General features: G+C 41.5%; 1 protein-coding gene across 2 annotated transcripts in view; it reads left to right on the forward strand.

Moving 5' to 3' along the window:
* Window positions 1-208: 208 nt before the first annotated feature.
* Window positions 209-17,843, forward strand: part of NTN4 (netrin 4) — a 128,689-nt gene continuing 111,054 nt past the window's right edge. The window contains exons 1-2 of one of the 2 annotated variants that reach the window (XM_036252618.1): window positions 209-403; window positions 3,354-3,883. In XM_036252618.1, the coding sequence (XP_036108511.1) occupies window positions 349-403; window positions 3,354-3,883 (585 nt within the window). In that variant the 5' untranslated portion in view covers window positions 209-348. Of the gene's footprint in view, window positions 404-3,353; window positions 3,884-17,843 lie in introns of those variants that run through there. The other variant, XM_036252617.1, reaches the window with a different exon arrangement.

A 17,843-nucleotide genomic window follows, 5' to 3' on the forward strand; every position in this document is an offset into this window, starting at 1 on the left:
GCAGCAGCAGCTGCTAGCGCCGAGCCCCGGGCTAGCGGCGGAGGAGCCCGCAGGGCCGCTCAGCCGGGCAGCGCGGCCCGGCCGGCTATGGTCCCGGGGCTCCCGCCGCCCCCAAGGTGCCCAGGCCCCTCCAGGCCAGTGCGCAAGGGTCACCCCACCGCCCGGCGCGACCCCGGCCCGCGGCTCCCAGCCGCCGGTGACCACTGACTAAGCTTGGCGCCCCAGGAGGAGGAAGAAATAAAGAGCCCCGGTTCCTCCCGAGGACTGTTGGCGCTTCATCCCACAGCCGAGAGGGCTCGGCTCCCTCCCGCACCCGCCGGGCCCCGGTCCTCCCGGCTCCTCCCGGACATGGGGAGCTGCGCGCGGCTGCAGCTGCTCTGGGGCTGCTTCGCGGTGGCCGCAGGTGGGTGGTGACGCTGCCGGTCCCCCACCCTTCTTCCCTCGTCCCTTCGGTTCTCCACCCCCGGACTCGGGGGTGCAGGGGAGTGCGGTTTGGGAGCGCGGAGCTCAGCTCTCGGGAATGAAATGAGTGGCCATGTTCCGCCTCCTTTCCCCGGTCTCCGCAGTTTAAAATACTATTGATTTTTTTTTGCCACTGCGATGCACATGCCCTTGGATAACCCGATATCTTGGGTGCGCCCTGCCGGAGATACCGTGACCTTGGTTTCTTTCTGGGTTTGGACTAGTGAAAATCTGCCTTTCCACTTTGTGAGGGAACAAAGGACCGAGCTCGCCATCCCCCGGCACTTCATGGCCTGAGGAATGATGGGGAGGGGTGGCCCAGCGACCCTGGGTGCGCGTGGGCCAGGGCCGCTCTCTCGTTGAGAGTGCTCGCTGTGGTTCTCGGCCTCATGCTGGGTAGTAGGGAGCCAGGTAGGGACACCTGGGGCGAGGTGAGTGCCCTCTTACCGGGGCAGTGGCTGGAACGTAGTGAGACTGGGGGCTGGGACGGTAGGTGGTGATCACTCAGGGTTGGAAGGAGCTGGCTGGCCGCCCCTGGGGAATTGGTACCCTGGCCGAGGCTCTGCGGGAGGTCGGAGGCGGGTCTGCTCCCGGTCTCGGTAACTGGACGACCGGCAGAGGCGTCGTCTGATGCTCTCTCCCTCCCGCTCCCATCCCGGCTTTCTTGGGCTACTGTTGGTCATCCGTTCCTAGCTGGCCCTTTCTAATTTGGGAGCTCCTTCTGCTCCACTCCCTCCCTCTTGAGGGTCACCTGGTTTCCAATTAGGCTTAAGTGCAGTTAAGTGTGTGAGAGGGAAAGAAAGTGAGGGACCCTTCAGCTATTGGGTCTCTCAAACATATGTCACTTGCTCCAGAAAGGGGAGTATGGGCTGGAGTGGCGGACTGGTGGATAGAAAGCATCACTTTTCCCTTCCCTTCAGCTTCTTCTACTCTGTCCCCAGAGATGTTGGCACGCAGTAAAAGCCAGGCTCTAAGATCTACAGTCTGTATCCCAAACCAGTCAGACTCATAGGAGCATCCTTGCTATACTTGGCTGATCACTTATTTAGGGATCCCATGCGGGTTGTCCATCCATCATTTATCTGGCTTCGATCTTTTCTGGACTTCTTAGGGGCATTGAAAATTATTCATTACTTTTTCCAAGGATCTTAATGGTCTAAGATTTTACTTTATTTCTTCCTATGTATGCACTCCTGTGTGGACTTTCCAATGCTCTCCTAACCGCAAAGTGAACTTTAATAAACCTTTCCCTTTCCAAACCATGTTATGACAAAAACATGCAAGCAATCAAGAGGTTGTAAATAAATATCACAAGCCAAGTGTTTCAAGTCAAAAATACTTGTACGGGCAGTATATGATTTTTCCCTGAAATACTTTACAGGTGAGTCATAGCACATTGTGTGTTTGGGTGATCTTGGCCACAAGCAACTGTTGCCCCAGCTAACCAGAACAGTAGCAAATAGAGTTCCGGAGTAATGCACACTTGAATGTGACATTTAAAGAATATTTCTAAGGAATCCCTTTCTTTTGGTTACAAAGGCCATGTGGGGCTGTTGATCCTCAGAGTGTGAAATGTCTCTGTGTTTTTTTGTTGTTGTTGTTTTTTATTAATTTATTTTTGTTACAGATGTTTCTCCTTTTTCCCCCCAGACACCCTCCTCTCTATCCCCCCCCCCCCAAGCATTGTTGTCTATGTCCATTGGTTACATATACATGCATAAATTTCTTTGGTTTATCTCATCCCTTCCCCCTTTCACCCCCCTCATGTCTCTGTTTTAATCTAAGCCCTCATTTGGCTTCTCCAACAGTACTGTGATAACAGTTCAGAGATGGTCCCTCTTAAGATGCACAAACGTTCAATTAGCTAGAATTTGGGGTTTGACTTCCTTTTCTTTCTTTCCCTGTTTGTTTTAAGGTTTGAAATAGATGATCTTACAGTATTCATAATTAAAATGAGAAACCCAAATTAAAGGATTCTAATATGAAGTCAGGATGTTAATAAGTGGATAATGTTTATCATTTTAAGTGATTTTAAAACATTAAAGTCTGTTGGACCTTTGTTTGGCTGGAAGTGCACGTTTCTTTAAGAAGGTGTTTAGTTCGCAGATAATGTTTAGAGGTACTATTGGTGGCAGCCAGTCTATAAACATTCTCCTGTTAAGCAAACAGGTAACTACTATATAACTTGTCCTAGGTAGAAGTATTCAAGAAACAAAGATCAATGTCAAATAAACTTTTCTGCCATTTGGCAGTTTAAAGGTTTTTTTTCTTATATTTAGTTAATATTAAAAATAGCTATTGCACATCTGAGTGCCAGTAGTCTCTAGCTTCTCCTCCCAAATGAGATCCCATTGCCTAATAATTAAATATCTCATATTGCTTTTCCTAGGGAATTTGTACCTTCATATTTGTGGCTTAAAAATATAATAAGTCTACATTTTCTCTTTAATGCATTCTCATAAATATGTTAGATAATACTAAGGACTCAAGTTATATTTAAAAGACTAAGTTGGATTATCTTAAACACATTATTGTTTTGGGTATTATTTAAGCCATGATATCAAAAATAAATAAGTATATTTCAAATATGGAGAATGTTTAGAAAGAAAAGTATTTGAAAACGTTTAGGCCTATTATCTTTACCTCAGTGTTTCCATTTTCCTTCCTCTTACCCTTTACCTAAAGTGATTTTATTTTCTTTCATGTGAATTTTACATCTGAACATGAAATGCACACACACACACACACAACAGCTCAACTTTGGTAGAATTTCCTCTTTTCTGAAAGTCTCAAGCTCTTTAGGGATAACTTGACTGTTGTAGATGGACTGGGTGTGGGAAGAGCTTTCCAGATGGGTTTGTCTTGAGTAACATATGCTTTCCCTTCCCCAGGATTGAGTGGAGTCGCTGGAATGAGTTCCCGCTGTGAAAAAGCCTGTAACCCTCAGATGGGAAATTTGGCTTTAGGAAGAAAACTCTGGGCAGACACCACCTGTGGTCAGAACACCACTGAACTGTACTGCTTCTATAGTGAGAACACTGATCTGACTTGTCGGCAGCCCAAATGTGACAAATGCAATGCTGCTCAGCCTCACCTGGCTCACCTGCCAGCTGCCATGGCAGACTCGTCCTTCAGGTTTCCTCGCACGTGGTGGCAGTCTGCTGAGGATGTGCACAGAGAAAAGATCCAGTTAGACCTGGAAGCGGAATTCTACTTCACTCATCTAATTATGGTGTTCAAGTCCCCCAGGCCGGCAGCCATGGTGCTGGACCGGTCCCAGGACTTTGGTAAGACATGGAAGCCTTACAAGTACTTTGCAGCTAACTGCTCGGCTACTTTTGGCCTGGAAGATGATGTTGTCAAGAAGGGAGCTCTCTGCACTTCTAGATACTCCAGTCCTTTTCCGTGCACTGGAGGAGAGGTAAGGGCACACGTTTAACTCTACACTGTAAGTAGGGTAGAAAAATGTTACCAGCCCACATTTTTTTTAAAGCATGAAGGTATACTTGTAGCAACATGAATGAAATTAGAATTTTTCATGAGCTTTATTTGTCATAAATTATTTCTTACCCTTAGACATGGATGTGTAGTCATTTTCAAGCAGGTTGCCCACTGGCTGGGTTTAAGTCGGAATTCTAAGACTTTACTTTTTCTTTTTTTTTCAATATCATCACTCTACCTTGGAGGTTTGAAAAGCTAATGATTTCATCAGTTAGCAGGACTACTTACTGTGATTCTGAAGGGGCAGGAATTACTGAAACAGCCTGTTCCTGGAGCTCATGCTGGTATCTTCCTGAAACTGTTAACATAAATAGGAAGTAAATAAAAATAAAACCAAGGGAGCAGAAAGTCTGTTTGTCAGAAGGATACTTTGTATAACAGTGGAGTTTTATTGTTAACATTACTAGAGTGCATAGCAAACAAATGAAGGTAATTTTTTTAAGATACAAAAATTATTTTCGTACTCATAGACACAGCAACAGTTTAGGGTCTTGGGTCTCTCCTGGGCCCCAAACTATCTCAATTTCATTCTACAAGCAGCCTCCTTAGCTACGAGTCCATTTTCTGTATAGAATGATTTCTCTTTGTTTCATATTTCCCTTCCCCTAAGGGGGAAACAGGTCTTTTTAACTTATATAGATGTACCTAATGTACCTCTAGATATATGAAAACAGATAAAAGCAGAATAAATGAATAAAATACCTATATCATGTAGATCAAGAAATATTGATTCAAAATAAAAAGGAGAAGAGAAAATAGGATATTATTAAATCTGGTACATGTCATGAACACAGATTAAATAAAAAAATAAATAAATGGTTTTCAACTAGGGGTGGCTTTGCTACTATCCCCCCTCCCAGGGGACATTTGGCAATGTCTGGAGACATTTTTGCTGGGAGGAGGGACATTACTGGCATCTAGTGGGTGGAAGCCAGGGATGCTGCTAAACCTCCTACAGTGCACAAAACAGCACCCTTCCCATTTCCAACAAAGAATTATGAACCCCAAATGTCAATAGCACCACAGTTAAGAAAGCTGAGACTAGTAGTTAGGCATACGTCTAATGCATATAGTTCAAGGGCTACAGAGACTAAGGTAAGCACTCTTTTAGCAGTCATCTATATTACCATTTGCAGACTTCCCAGGTGACAGTATTTAATAAACATTCATTGAGCCCCTACTATGTGTCAGGCGCTGTGCTCAGTGCTACTAATTCTGCCTTTGGTTTGGGGGTGGGGAGGGGTGCTTGCCAGGGGACTGATGAAAAATTTGGTTTGGGAAACTTTTCCCTCCCCCACTACCAAAGACACCTGTGGACTTTGCCATATGCTCCAGCTAGTTCTTCTGTGCGCACTTTGCAGACGAGAAATGGTGCCGCTGGCACCAGAACCAAAGGTTGTGGCACAAAATGCACACAGGCTGTTTTACGTCTTTCATGTCCCTAAAGTTGGCCTAATATTGTAAACCCATGTACACCCTGTCATGATGGACATTTTTAAAGATCCCAGGATGGGAAAGAGACAGATAAGTTAGACTCATTGTTTTCTTATGTGGAGAACACTTTGTGTTGTAAACAAATGAATGGCTTGAACTCTCAAATTGCTTTGGAATTGATCCACAGGCTGTTATCAGCTCCCGAATCTCAGTGCTACTGGGCCATGTGTATCTATGAAGTAGCAAAAATACAGTTTCAGTAACCAGATGGCAGGCATGCTTGCTTAGCAAATATTACATTGACTGTATTACAGTGGCCCAGCAATCAATTAGAGATGACTAAGGTAGCATTTAGTTAACCTATAATAAAAGCAAAAATCTTGTCTTTTTAAAAGCCAACCTACTTATTGTCATCAATGCTTACACCAGATTTCAAGCAGATAGAGACTAAAATGTGTTAGTTATTTCAATATACAGTCACCTTTTTTATCCAGTTTTAAAATTTTTCATTGTAGTTGTTATTTCAACACTTATATTTCAATTGCAAAAACAGACAAACCTTCAAGTGCCACCTAGTTCCTTCTAGAGTGGTATTTGCAAGTATACATTAAACCATCATGGAATTTCTTCCCTTTAGAGGGAAAGTTTGGGAATCAATCTTTTCCTCCTGAGTTATCAAGTAGAAGAAAGTCTTCCTCTAAGATAAGGACCAAGGCAAGCCTTTTCCAAGATGATTATTACCTAGCTCTCCTATGTTGCTCTAGAATATCAGTTAGTTCTGAGCTATGAATTAATTTTGAAGTACCCCTCTGCATCATCAATCTGTCTTTGGAAACTGAGTGATCAGAAAACTAAGCCCATGAATCTAGTGTCAAATAAGTAGTCTCAAATCTCATTCATTGCTTATTTGTAATATTGCAGACCTATATCTTCCTCCATTCTATGTAAGACTTCCTAGGGCTTCACTAGGTGTTATCCTACTACTCAGGCTAAGAGAAATATACTCCAGACTTTCTTTGTTTCCATTGTGTATTCCAAAATACTTCTTTGGGCTTTTAAGGCCTTAGAGAGCCTGTAGTTTCATGTCTAAGACATCAAATACCTAGTTACAGAAGGCACCAACCAGTCATCCGAAAGAGGACTTTAAAAATGTAGGTCTAAAAATCCACCCAGAAGAATACTTTCTAAATCAAAGTTAAGTCTGCTATACAGAAACTTCCTAAACTAGCCAGCAGTTTCAAGAATGGGGTAGAGTTATCCTAAAACGTGTCTCTTTTATAGGAGAGCAGATCGAAACTCAGGTAAAAGTGATTTGCCTAAAACCAAAGTTATTAGTTATGTCACAGAGCTAGGACTAAATCATACATCTTCTGGTTTTAAGTCTACTAATTGTTCCATAAAACCACGTTCTTCTCCAATATTGACCCCCAAGAACACTCCGTGCTCACTCTTATAACCATTTGCTATTCACTTAGATATGACACGAAGGTAAGAAAGAATTTGCTAAACAACATTCCTCAGAGCAGGAATGTCCTCTGAGATGTCAATGGTGTTCTGGGGAAAAAGGTTCCATGGCCAAACCAGATTGGGAAACAAAGTTAAACATTTATAAACACATAAATATTCACATTATTTATTTATCTGACATCCCCAAGTGGTTAATAATAGGCTGTAACACTTCCAAACTCATTTGACCCTAAAACTCTTCATGTAGAACTCCCTGAAACTCTTTTTGTAGAACTCCAGTTGCGATTTCTCAGCACTCCGGAGATCCCCAGAGCACAGCTTGGGAGATGCTGAGGTGGAGGTATAAAGTGCTCCCAAAAATCCTGGTAAAAGGCACAGCCAAGGGAGATATTGTTCAAGGGGTACAACATTTCAATTATGCAAGATGAATAAGTTCTGAGATCTAATGAACAGCAAATATGACTATCACTAACAAGACTTTATTGTATACTTGAAATTTGCTAAGAGGGTACATCTTAGTGTTCTCACTAAGTGGTAACCATCTGAGTTGATGAATATGTTAATTAGCTTGAAAGTGGTGATTGTTTCACAATGTATATGTACATCAAATGATCAAATTGCACACTGTAAATAAATGCAGTTCTTAATTTTCAAATATACTTCAGTAAATTTTTTTTAAAGGCACAGGTAGGCTTGGTGCTTAGCATGGTTAGACATCAAGGTCCTCTGTCAGCTGGGGACTTAGTCTCCTATTTAGTTGGAGCAATAAATAATAATCACCTTGAAGCTAAAGATGATAGGTTAATTAGGGTTTTTCAGGATGCAAAGAAGCACCTCAGATCACCTCTGGGTACAGAAGACAGAGGAAAGAGGGGAGATGTAGCAAGCCATTTTAGGGACCGCACAGTCAGGCATCATGGGACTGAAGTTTAGATGATTACCATTTAGGAAACACCATCATCCCAGTTATTCAAAAGCACCTCTAAAGTGATGTAGTTATCTCCTTAGAAGTTAGCATCACTTGCTCCCTGCTCTATTAATTCATCATTAAAATAACTCTATTCAGAGTTGGATAGCAACCAACCAAACTACCCAGATTTTTTTCTCCAGGGCATTATGAATATATGATATTTGCCGAGAGTCAGCAGCACTGAGAAGCCAAGAACAGAGGGAGCCTGGGTCTCAAAGGCAGCACACTAGGCAAGGATTGTTAAAGAGGGTAAGGATTGCCTCAGTCTTATTCACCTCTGTACCCCCAGCATTTAGCACATTGCTTAGACCACAGTAGGCAACTGGTAAATTTGAACTGAATGAATGAACAAAGGAATGATATACAAACAGGTGTAGGGTAGGGGAATATCCTTAAATGATACAGATGGAGGAGTGAAGTGCTTGGGTAGGGGATAAGATTCAGAAACCCTGGTTTATGTGGAGAAGGTGAGTTGGTAATAACATGGGATAAGCTGTGTTTGGGGAAAGGCAATTAATGAAAGATCTTAAATAATATTTGTTCATCAAATAATCTTTGAGTTACTGTGTCTGATCCCATTCCAGACGTTGGGGATATAGCAGTGAACCAAAGACGTAAAAAGTCCTGTCCCCGTGAAGTTTAGGTTCTAGTGGAGGGAAGGGGGAGATGGAGAGCAAGTAATTTATAAAGTATGTCAGAGTGTGATAGTACATAGGAACTAAGGAGAAAATAAAATGGGGTAGGGGGTGGGGAATGCTGGCAGGGAAGGGCTTGCTGTCTTTAAAATCAATCAAAGGTTCCGATAGAATAAACCATGACAAGAACTTTGAGTTCCTGGCAAGTTTTCAGGAGTGAACAACTGTAATTAAGGGTTCCGTTTCTTCCCATCTGTAGATATGGGAAAGTGAAGTTGTGTGTTACAATGACAAACTGATGAAAATCCCACTTGACGAGTGTTTCTTAGAATGAGAGCTTTTGAAAAGGAACCTAAATGTCAACGGTGGAAAAGCACATGACTGATGAGTAATCTGAAGCCTAAAGAAAGTTAAGTAGCTTGTGTACAATTACTCAGCTGAAATCTGTACTTCCTGACGTCAAGCCCAGTGCTGTTTACACTAGGTTCAACCTCCTCTGCCACGCCAGGTAGTGTGAAAGGTGCAGAAACTATACTGTCCTTTTCCTTCACAGTCCTTACAGTCTACTGGGGAAGAGGTTAAACATGGATTTTTTAATAGACTTGATTTATTAAATAATATGACATAGTACATGTTTAATTTCCCCAATATTTTATGCAGTTAATATGCTTTTCACAGTTCGAGTATTTATTTGTCTTTTTAGGCCATTGGAAGGATTATGCTTTAATGCCTCATGATAAAATCAGGATGGCACAAGTGTGCAGAAAATGATAAATTACTTAATTAGGTTCTTACAGGTATTTACATTTATAATGTGCTAAGCAATATTTAGGATTTTTAAACTTGAAAAGATACAGCAAAGCAATTCATGAATAGGACTGTTTTCTAAGCACTATTCTTTGGTTAGCTACTTGTTTTTTCAGTCATTGAAATCTACTCATGCCTGTTTCTGCAGTGTCGATGGTCATGAGTCCTAGTGGCAGCTGATATCAGTTGAAGCCTTCCGTGTGCCCGGCACTCTGTAAAGTGCACTGCATCCCTTATTCTCACAAGAACCCTGTTAGTTGGGTACCACTATTAGACTCATTTTACAGATAAAAACACTGAGACTTAGTGAGTCTAAGTAACTGGGATTATTAGCTTACTTTGAAATGATTTATATGATTAAGCTTTATTATAACTCCAGAATCTAAACTAAATTGCTGTAGCCCTGGCCGGTTTGGCTCAGCGGTTAGAGCGTCGGCCTGCGGTCCTGAGAGACCCGGGTTCGGTTCCCGCTAAGGGCGCGTACCTCGGTTGCAGTTTGTCCCCGGCCCTGGTTGGGTCGTGCGGGTGGCAGCCACTCGATGTGTTCCTTTCGCATCGATGTTTCTCTCTCTCTCTCTGTTCCTCTCTCTCCCTCCCACTCTACCTGAACAAAAAATGGAAAAATGTCCTCGGGTGAGGATTAAAAAAAATAAAAAAATAAAAAAATAAATAAACAAACTAAATTGCTGTAACAATTATTCATTATTATCTCCAACTTACTGTTAACTGATCATTTGTAAATGGTTGCATGAACTTTGCATTTTTAGAAGTGGATTTTATTTTACATTGGTAGAAAAATTATCTATAACAAGGAAAAATCATTTGTTCTTAATGTTACCCAAGATCATTTAAAATGAGCTAAATGTGAATGAGTCACAGTTCTTCAATAACATTTAGCACACTTTCTAAACATTAAAAAAAAATGAGAGAGGAAGGGAGAGCGAGATAGAAACATTGATGTAAGAGAGATACATTGATCAGCTGCCCCCTGTGGCCCCCTACCGTGGATCAAGCCCATAACCCAGGCATGTGCCCTGACCAGGAATCAACTGGGACCTCTCAGTCCATGGGACAACGCCCAGTCCACGGAGCCACACCCACAGGGCTCGTTTAGCATACTTTTATTTGGTTGGTTGGTTTTAGGGAGAGGGGGGATACTTTTTATCAAGCTAGTAGTAACTGCTTTAGGTAATTTTTCTAAGTTAGTCATCCAATGTATTAATGTTTTGCTTTGAGCATATTCTCTGCTATAATTTTGTTGCACTTCTTTGAAAATAAAATATTGTATATATTTGTTTAGAGTGCTTCAATTATCCACACCCTGGGGCTATACCCTTCCTATAGGGGTGGGGCTAGAGATTTATAACAGCACATTTAAAAAAAAAATGCCTTTAGTCTAAAGAAAACCCACAGGGTGGTTATCAATTAAAGTTATTTAAAGAATTGACATAAAAATTAGAATAAACCCAGAGATAAAATCAATCAACTTTGATTTATTGGTTTCAAAGGAGTTTTTTTCCCTCCAAAAACACCTTTTTTATAGCTATTTTTAAAAATCTGTTTAGCATCTGTTTGCTTTGTATTCGTTTGATTCAGTGGTTTAACTTTGCCACTATTTGGTTAAAATATTTTGGATACTTTGAAACATCAGATTGTAAATGCTGAGTTAGTAATGAGTGGTTTACATTGAAAAATTAAGGCTGGACCATGAAAAACAGATGAGGAGCAGGCACCTGGTGGCCAGGTATGTCTGGACATATAACGGAGCTTTCTACCGAGTAATGAAGATGCCTACAAATCAGAATGGGGCTGTTAGACGCTGGGGTTCTGGAAGATGAAGATAGTAAATCATGCCAGAGGAAATGGAAGTTACTGCTTCTTGTCAGTAATCAGCAGTGTCTGAAAAGTTGGTGAACATAATCTCTCTCTCTCTCTGCACTGCCATGCACTTTGTGTCACTCACGTGCACCTGTAACATCATGTCCCCTAGCTCTTCTACTCCTGTAGTGTTTGCTTCCCGAGGAACGTTGTCCCTTCCACCACTGTATATGCTTGGTGGCTCCTAGCCCCACAGCCTCCGCACCTTGCACACATCCTACAAGGCACGGATGTCCAAAATACGTCTGTTGAATTGAATTACATGAAAATAACTATGAAATAATAATACTGTTTACTAACTGTGTTAGATGCTGTACATCTACTACGTATTAATCCTTTCAAAGTAGTCATGATTCATTCTTTCTTTCTACAAATATTTTAAAGTGTCTCCTATGTGCCGGCCGCTATTTCAGGAGTTGGGGATAGAGAGAAAAGAGCTCACATTGTAAATGTAAGGTGCAGCCCTGGCTGGTTTGGCTCAGTGGTAGAGCATTGGCCCAAGGACCAATGAGTCTCAGGTTTGATTCCAGCCAAGGGCATGTACCTCGGTTGCAGTTTGTCCCCGGCCCTGGTCAGCGTCATGCAAGAGGCAACCAGTTGATGTGTTCCTCTCGCATCAATGTTTCTCTCTCTCTCTTCCTCTCTCTCCCTCCCACTCTATCTGAAGATAAATAGAAAAATATCATTGTCCAGTGAGGATTAAAAAAATAATAAAAATAAATGTAAGGCACTAAGCAAGATAAAATATATAGAATGTTAGCTAGTGATATGTGTAAGTAAAAAAATAAATAAATAAAGCAAGGAAGGGGGCTGGGAAGTGGGGAGTTGTTTTTTTGTTGTTGTTGTTGTTTGTTTGTTTTAAATGTTTAGACCAAGCTCTCAGGGAAAGCCTCATTGAGACTTTTTAATAAGGATCTTAAGGAAAGAGAAGTAAGCAGTGAGCATATGTAGGGAAAGAGGAAAGGCCCTGAGGAAGTCTGCCTGGTACCCTCAGGAGAGCGAGGAGGCTGGTGTGGAGGCAGAAGTGTCCAGGTATAATATAGTAGGGGAGGTCAAGGGTCAGAGATAATGGGAAGGTGTGGGAGAAAAGATGGGGCCTTGTAAGTAGTGCTCAGAATGGCCTAAATTTATACCTTGATCAGTTAAAGCCTATTAATCATTTTTAGCATCTCCTTTCACTTTTAAATGGGTCCCAATTTGGACCATAAGGTTTTGCAAGTTATTATTATAAGTCCATTGCTTTTACTCTGAATGATATTGGAAGCCATTTGTAGTTTTAAGCAGAGAAGTGATATGATCAGTTTATTTTGAATAAGATCACTCTGCCTTATATGTTAAGAAAAGACCAAAGTGGGAAAGAGGGAGACTAGCTAGAATGCTATTGAAATAATTCAGGCTGGATTTCATGATGTACGGACAGAGGGGAGCAATAGACATGGTGACAAGTGGTTGACTTCTGGATCTATTTTATGGAGAGAGCCAATAGCATTTGCTGAAAGGTTGGATGTCGAGTGTGAGAGAAAGACAGTAGTAAGGGTGTTTTTAGTCTGAGCACCTGGAAGAATAGAGTAGCTATTTACTGAGATGGAGAAGATCTAGGGGGAGCAGATTTGGAGAGGGATGCCAAGAGCTCATACTTGGGCAATTAAGTACGAGCTGCCTATGAGATATCCAAGTGGAGACACTCAGTGGGTAGTTAGATCTGTGAGTTTAGAGTTCAGAGGAGAGGTGTGGACTAAATATATAAATTTAGGAGTCATCAGTTTAGAGATCATATGTAAAGCCATGAACCTGGATGAGATCATCAAGGGAGTGGGTGTGGACAGGAAAGAGGAAGGCCCAAGCACTGAGCCTGGGGCAGGATCAAACTGCCATCACCAAAAACACTTTTGAAATTGCTAAAGCCTACACCCAAGCCAGTCTCACCAGTCTATAGCCCCAACAGTTGTTTAATTAAGCAACATGAATCGAATAACATTGACTTAGCATAGTCAGAACAGGGGGTGCGAAGTCAGAACAGTGAGAGAGAAGGCATGAGAGCTGCAACTTGACAAAAGACAACCCGAAACACATAGGGAAAGGGAAAACACTGATGGATAACAGGCATCAATGGAAAAGAGAGGAAACAGTACCAAAGGAGAAAGAGATCTTTGAAAATACCATGCTGAAAGAGAAATGTTGACTCTAGGGGCCTTCAGGTTTTAAGGGCCTCGTATTCACTTTATCTTGACTCGTCTAACTTTTCATGCTTTTTGGACTCAGAATTCCAGCTATAGGAGCAATTTGATTTTGGAGTGCCCCTGGACCATCACGGTATTGGAAATAACATTAAAATGTAGCAGTGTACACATTTTTTTCTGCTTAGTATGTTGTAAAATTCGATTTGCAGAATGTGATGGAGAGCATCTATCTAAGGCATAAGAGCTACACAATAACTGTTTACATTTTCACAATTTCAAGAAATAGCTTATTAATGTTTTAATTAATGTTTACTGTATTAATGTTTCATTGTTCTGTTAAGAAGGAGAAGAGAAAAACAACATTTAGTGAGCATAATAGAATGTGCAGTTACTATGCTGGGTCTTTTGCGCACATCTCTATCTCTACAAAACACACTCTTTTCCTTTTTTTTTGTCTTGTTAACAAACAAACAAACAAAATTCCATAAAACACCAACCGTCTCTTTGTGTCATATTTCTCTTCTTTTCCTAACCTTTCTGCAATTGACAGAGGAGCAGAAGTCTTTCCAGGTGTCACTAAGTTTGCTAATGTCACTTTACACTTTATAATCACAGTTGCTAAAACAAACAAAAAATTATGAAAATGTTTTCTGCATGACATCATGTTTATCTGAGCTAACACTGTATCTTTAGGCTGCTACTGAAAAAAGCTTCATTTTAAAACTGAAGAGAGAAGATGTAATCACTTATACTGTTTAATCTCCATTAAGAATTATTATTTCTTTTGCCCTGGCCAGTTTGGCTCAGCGGTTAGAGCGTCGGCCTGCGGTCCGGAGAGACCCGGGTTCGGTTCCCGCTAACAGCACGTACTTTGGTTGCAGTTTGTCCCTGGCCCTGGTTGGTCATGCGGGTGGCAGCCACTCGATGTGTCCCTTCACGTCGATGTCTCTCTCTCTCTCTCCCTTCCTCTCTCTCCCTCCCACTCTATCTGTACAAAAAATGGAAAAATATCCTCGGGTGAGGATAAAAAAAAAAAAAAAAGAATTATTATTTCTTTTTATTTCAGCCAATCTAACCCTTCTGAGGTCTTTGAGGTTTTCCATCAATTCCTTTTATAGTCAATGCCTACATTTCTCTCATATTCTATGTCCCAATAAATAACCTTTGACCCCTTCCCCACCTTAAAATAAAAAGCAAAGGTCGCCCTGGCCGGTTTGGCTCAGCGGTTAGAGCGTCGGCCTGCGGTCCGGAGAGACCTGGGTTCGGTTCCCGCTAAGGACACGTACCTCGGCTGCAGTTTGTCCCCGGCCCTGGTCGGTTGTACGGGTGGCAGCCACTCGATGTGTCCCTTTCACATCGATGTTTCTCTCTCTCCCTCCCACTCTACCTGAACAAAAAATGGAAAAATGTCCTCGGGTGAGGATAAAAAAAAAAAAAAAAAGCAAAGGTCGATGGAGAACACGTCAAACCAATGATCTTAGAAGAACCAGGCAGCTCACCCTCCAGGAGTCCGCATCCTTGTTTCCCACCCCACCTACCCAAAGAGATGTAACACCCTCTTGTAACAATGGCTCCCTCTCTGATGATTGTCAGAGTGCAGAAGGTAAGCCCACTATGGGATTCTTTCTGTGGGAGGGGTATCGTGAGGAAGTATAGTTCATAAAAACATAAAAACAAAAACAAGATGATTGTGAATTCCTGCTCCCCAATTCCCAACTTACTTCTTTCCCATGTACTCTGTTAATTTCTACTTTTTACTTCTGGCCATTGTTTTTTCTAATTTTTATTTATTTCCTCCAAGCATTAAGTTCTGTCATATTAGACCACTTCTTTTATCTCTTCTCTGGACCCAAAATACCTATTTATCTCCAAAAAAGGAACATGATACCTAACCTGTTCCCATGATTTTCTCTGTGGAATCTTTCAGTTCTCTCAACTCCGTGGCCCCTTGTCTTTCCATCACACCCCAACTCTAGATCAATCCTACTGTTCACCTTCTTGCCCCTTCAGCTAGGCAGCTGAACTCTAATGGAAAAAATAATAACACACGTGTACTGAGAAATGCTCTACAAATTTAGGTTTTCCAGTCTCAATTTGGCCTGAAAACTTCCCTGGAAATCCTTTTTTCTTTGGCTGTCTTTCATTCCTTCAGTGATTCTTTCAAAGTGCCTCTCCTCTCTCTAAGACCTGTCCTTGCACTTATTGTTTGCTCTCAGTTAAAGTGCTTGCCTCTTACCTCATTGAGAAAATAAAAACCTGTGTGAATGGCATCACTCACTGTCTAACCCCAGAAAGGCCCATCGGGCAAAAAGCAGAGATCCGTCCTCAGCCACCTTCAGCCACGTACCCAGTCCAATCCCATTCTGCTACTAGAGTCTCCCTTGAAAAGGTGTGTTTCTCTCTATCCCTACAACTACTGTTCTGGTATAAACCACCATTATCTTTTTTATCTGTATACATTATTGCACTGTTCTCCCGAATGTTCTCTCCAGTCCGTTTTGCTTACTTCCCAATCTATTCTCTATCACACTCTGAAGGATCTTTTTAAAATCCAAAATACCACTTTCCCACTTAAAACTTGTAGTGACTTTCCGGTTCCCTTATAACATAGTCCACATTCTTTAATTGGCATGCTAGGCCCTTTCTGAATGCCCCTTGGCCTTCTTTCTCATCACTGCCTCTTACACCCTCGCCTCCAGCTGTATCTATTGAACTACTCTTATTACTCCAAAGTGCCACGCTCTTTCTTACTCTCAGACGCTTGCACATGATTCCTTTTCCTGATGCTCTTCTCTTGTGCTCCCTTCCTCCAGTCCTAACTCTCATTCACTTAGCTAAGTTGTCACTCAGATATTTTTTTGATGCATGGATTGATGGATAGATCATTCCTACATACTCTTAAGGCCTTTGCTTAAACGTCACCTCTTCCCACAATTCTGGGTTAGATGCACTATACATGTGTATCACTCATGTTCACCAAAGCACATGTCCCCCTCTGTCATAACATTTGTCACAATGTTTTGTGAGCTCTTTAAGTTAGTCTATACCACACTTTGAGAAACATTATCTTACCATTGAACATGCCTGGCATTATTTGTTAATATTATCGATAATGACTACTTATTGCTTTTTGTTGTTTAAAGCCCTTCTTGACACAGTATCTGGTATGTAGATACACTAAATTGTCTATTTGATAGATGACTTGCTCAGTGTCTCATCACTAGCCATTTAGGATGACAGATCTTAAGGCAGACAGTTGATCAGTATAATTTCTCAACAAACACAATGTTATAGGTTCTGTCCCTTTGCAAACCCAAACCACAGGCTCTATTCCTAATCTGTGAAGGCCTGTCAGGCAGGGTTTCAGTTACATGGAAAAGTACAGACCGATCACTGTCTATTGGAAAACAGTGGAAAGTGCATGCAAAGGTTAACTTGGGGATTTTATTTTCTTTTTCATCGATATTATTGAAAATGATCGAGTAGAGGGCCTCATGCTTCTGCTTCTGTGGTGTTTCCAGCTGGGCTTCTTCCACAGTGCTGTGTTGGGTACAAGGGTGGTGGTTTTGTGATTCTGCAAAACAACTGCCTCATGACAGTGCCTCTGGACAAACTTGTGCAACTATTTGATTCACTTGGATAAACCACCAAGCTTGTTACTCCATCTCCCTAAGTAAGAACTGCTATTTCAAGTAAGCCAAATCCAAATTACTTGCATTTCTAGAGTTGGGAGGAGAAACCAGCTTTGAAGAAAGAGGTTTCAGCCCTGGCTGGTTTGGCTCAGTGGTTAGAGTGTCAGCCTGCAGTCCAGAGGGACCCAGGTTCAGTTCCCGCTAAGGGCATGTATCTTGGTTGCAGTTTGTCCCAGGCTCTGGTTGGGTTGTGCAGGTGGCAACCACTTGACGTGTCCCTTTCACGTCGATGTTTCTCTCTCTCTCTCTGTTCCTCTCTTTCCCTCCCACTCTATCTGAACAGAAAACAAAATAATGTCTTCAGGTGAGGATAAAAAAAAAGAAAGAAAGAGGTTTCAATATTATTTTCTTTGACAAAACAAACCAAAAAAACTTAAAATACAAAAAAAACAAAAACCCCAAACTTGTAAGCTATGTCCTTTTCCTGTTACCTGAACTTCATTGTTGTATAATCCTACTTGAGACTTTTAAATTGTTGTCCCTTAAAGGATGAATAATAATCAAAAGCTAGGGAAGAGAATTATGTGGAATAGTGCACATGTATAAGGAAAGTCAATCCTTAGAATGGCTAGAGAGGTGTAGGGGGTAGTGGGGAAGAGAGAAGGATCAGGGAAATGAGGCTGGCCCAAGTCAGATTATGCAAGGTTTATTGAGCCTATTTTGGACTTGATCCTGTGTGTGGTGGAGATCAATTAACAGTTCTTTTGGGTAGGGATAATATAATCAGGGCTGTTTTAGAAAGACAATGCAGGGAGCAGTATGGGAGATTCTTGAATAAAATTTATGATATTAAATTTAACAGTATTAAACATAAATT

This window comes from Molossus molossus, unplaced genomic scaffold, assembly GCF_014108415.1.
Source record: "Molossus molossus isolate mMolMol1 unplaced genomic scaffold, mMolMol1.p scaffold_m16_p_10, whole genome shotgun sequence".
NCBI lineage: Eukaryota > Metazoa > Chordata > Mammalia > Chiroptera > Molossidae > Molossus > Molossus molossus.